Genomic DNA, 3505 nt, shown 5'->3' with positions numbered 1-3505 from the left:
CGTCCTGCACGAAGGTGCGTTCTGCGCCCGAGTCCACCGTGAAGCAGCAAGACTTACCGTCCACTTGCCCGCCTACCTGAACGGTCCGGGCGCCCTCGGCGCGGCAACTTAAACGGACTGGGGTCTCCCGTCTTCCGGCTGGTATTCGACCCCTTCCGCCAGCCCCTCCCAGTTTCCCGCTACCTTCTTGCTATCCTTGTCGGAGACGATGGCACACCCTGCCGTCTTTTACCCCTCACCACAACTCCAGCAACAGGGTTTGTACCGATGCGGCCCTGCTCCAGCACCGACAGCCTTTCCGCCGTGCGTTCCCTGCGGGCAGTACTTTTTGGAATGCCCTTGTTGCCCACACGAGTAACATTTACCCCAGAACTCACCTGAGGGTGATGCAGGTCTAGAGGGGGATTTGTCCACTTTCCCCTTCTTTGCTCTCACCTTGTATGAGTCACTGTTCCAGCTGGGTCGCTCCCGCGTAATCCGGAGAAACGACTCCATCTCCAGGCCCCTCGCCAGGGCCTCCTGTAGGTCCTTGGGGTGCGCCTGCTGGACGTATATCCTCAGCTGCTGGTTATCGATAGCGTCAACAAACTGATCCCGCAAGAGAATGGTGATCATCTCCTCACTGGCCTCCGGGTACGCACGGCGCACCAATACCTCCAAATCCTGCGCTAAGCGTGTCAGGGTCTCTCCCGGGCCTCTTACCCGGGCCCGGAACCTTGTCCTGAACACCTCAGTTTGATGCTGATGCCCGTACCTCCTCTCCAACGCCGCCGTCACCTTACTATAGGAGCTCCGCTGGGTGGCTGGTAGTTGGTTCAGGACTTCCAACGCTGGGCCTTTGAGCGCCCACACAAGCTGCATGGCCATCTCAGGTCGACTCCACTGGTGGGCGCTAGCCAGGAGCTCGAACTGTGTCTTGTACGCTTCCCAAGACACTGTCCCGTCGAACTCCTGCGGGCGGCGCCTCGTCCCACTCCCTAGCCTCCGTGACGTGGAGCTGGCAGCCGAGAGGCCCGACTTTACCGAGGCTGGCGGGGATGGCGGAGGCGACAAAACATTCGCCGGGGCACCTGGGGGAGACGGAAACGCCTTTGCCAATGGAGAACGGCTCTTGAGTCCTTCGTGCCGACTCTTAGCTTCGTCCTCGTCACTATCTTCCGCCTCGCTAGCTTGCTCACTCTCCCGGGGCAGCGTATCCTCATGCCGGAAGAGGGCAGGGGGCACTTGTGCTGCCACAACTTCATCCACATACCTCCTAAGGTCACTGGCCACTTTTTCCACCTCTCCCTTCACCTCGTCCCTGGTGAAAACTGCCTCTAAAACTTCTCCTTTCACCCGCGAGCACTCCTCCTTAACGAGTCCAAACACCTGTTTGAACACACTGTCAACACGGTTCGCCACAGCTTGAATTTCGGCTTGCTGTGCTTTTCCTTGCTCCGATAAAGCATGGTTCACCATTGCTTGCAGTTCAGCGTGCTGTGTCCTTCCTTGCTCCGCCATAGCCCTTATAACGTCTGCTAGTGTGGTTTCCATATTAGCCATGCTAGTGTAATAACTCTACGGCACTGAAAACGACCACAATACCACTTACCTGGGCACAACACTTTGGACCTGTCACCTGTCACGACAAAATGATCGCGGCTTTTCCCGCTCACACTCGATAGATCACCGCGACGCACTTAAAATGCACTTACACTTACAGATCCCACTTCTGACACCACTGTAAAGAACCCCCCCCAGGAGACTGGAGGTTTGTCACCCGATTTCAATTCATGGGTCCGTTGCACTTAAGAGACGTGACGGTAATGTCTCGAGCGAGCTTCGCCCGCTCACACTCGCCACCTCGTCCCGTGGTGAGTTCTCAAGGCGACGAAAACGCAAAGTAGACTTATATCCTCTATTTACACAGAGCCACTACAAAAGAATACTGGGCTGTAGGAGGCACCTCGGGTCACTTGCCAGCCCTCGAAAGGCTACTTGAAGCCTCGCTACAGCTTACAAACGCAATAATAATCCGAGCGAGAACCACGACGCCGTCTCCCGTCACCTGTCCTGCTCGTCTCCCTCCTCCCCGGGATCGCGTGCCCACGCAGTCCCGCCAAGCACGCCTCGACCAATCACAGTCGCTGCTCGACGTCACGTGCTTCCAGGTGGCGTCCATCTTTGGCGCCAAGGATCACGACGAAAGCGTCATCTCCGATGTCACGATGTCGACAGGATGCAATAGGGGCCGCTTTCGTAACACTATATATATATGTGTGTGTGTGTGTGTGTGTGTGTGTGTGTGTGTGTGTGTGTGTAAAATTTTACTTTCGACCATTGTATGAATATAGCAATACAAAATTAAATAGTAATTTTGTAAATTAAAATGTATGAACGTAATATGCAATTTTGTGTGCGGAAATGAAAATAAAAAAAGTTGCTAAAACAGATTTCAAGAAAACCTAAGAAATATAATTGAGGATTTTTTTTAAATATAAAAAGTTAAAAGTGGGTTTTTTGTCAAATTAATTAAATTATAAGCAACAAATATTAAAAATGGGCTATGTTTACATATAATAGTAATGTATTATAATACATTGTAGCAATGTATAAATATGTGTCACGTGTATACCTGCATTCCACGTGAATTGCGCAAGTCATTGTTATTGCGCGCAAGTCATTGTTATTACGTCGACCAAAGTCGACCAACGCCGACCAAAACCACACAATGACTGCTTTTGCTCAAATGCATAATTTATATATAAAAGAATAGCATATAGTTAAATTATTTGACATATTTTCTTGGAATGTGTGATTTCCATGTAAAATTATCAAAGAGAAGTTACGTTTTTATCCTCTGCAAAATTACCAACGTCGACCCAAGTCCACCAAAGCTGACCAAAACCAAACAATGCCGGCTTTAAATTTTATATAAAAATTAGCATATGGTTGCATTATTTGACCTATTTTCTTTAAAATGTGTGATTTCCATGTAAAATGATCAAAGAGAAGTTACGTTTTTATCCTCTGCAAAATTACCAACCACCAACCAACGCCGACCAAACCCAAACAATGGTGGCTTTTGGTCGGCGGTTGGTAATTTTGCAGAGGATAAAAACGTAACTTCTCTTTGATCACTTTACATGGAAATCACACATTTTAAAGAAAATAGGTCAAATAATGCAACCATATGCTATCTTTATATATAAATTATGCATTTGAGCAAAAACCGTCATTATGTGGTTTGGGTCGGCGTTGGTCGACGTTTCTGGATTCTGGATTCCAAGGAAAGACCACCTCGCTTGCGCGGGATCGGGTTTTGTGGGAGGGGAAGAATGTCTGCAGGAAAATGAAAAGATAGTAGCGTATAAAAGAGGGCTATTGCCACCGGGCGATTTGCGAGCGATTAGGGGCTTGTTGGTGGTCGTGACTCGGGAGAACTGGGCTAGGAGCTTGGACGGCGGCGTCAAAGCCGGGAGGAAGAGCAGATTATATCACCAACGAAAGTTTGGAAAATGGTAGG

General features: G+C 49.6%; 1 protein-coding gene across 1 annotated transcript; it reads right to left on the bottom strand.

Moving 5' to 3' along the window:
- Positions 1–221: 221 nt before the first annotated feature.
- On the bottom strand, positions 222–2235 carry LOC143034933 (uncharacterized). Its single transcript, XM_076201284.1, has one exon. The coding sequence runs from the start codon at positions 1540–1542 to the stop codon at positions 229–231; it is 1314 nt and encodes a 437-aa protein (XP_076057399.1). The 5' UTR covers positions 1543–2235; the 3' UTR covers positions 222–228.
- Positions 2236–3505: the final 1270 nt, after the last annotated feature.

Source organism: Oratosquilla oratoria, chromosome 18, assembly GCF_046742065.1.
Source record: "Oratosquilla oratoria isolate Oo_2021 chromosome 18, ASM4674206v1, whole genome shotgun sequence".
Taxonomy (NCBI): Eukaryota; Metazoa; Arthropoda; class Malacostraca; order Stomatopoda; family Squillidae; genus Oratosquilla; species Oratosquilla oratoria.
The sequence above is the reverse complement of the archived record's forward strand: the minus strand, read 5'-3'. Positions and strand labels throughout refer to the sequence as shown.

Bases quoted from the DNA above. Each gene is read 5' to 3' on its own strand.
- LOC143034933 (XM_076201284.1), bottom strand. From the start codon at position 1,542: ATGGCTAATATGGAAACCACACTAGCAGACGTTATAAGGGCTATGGCG.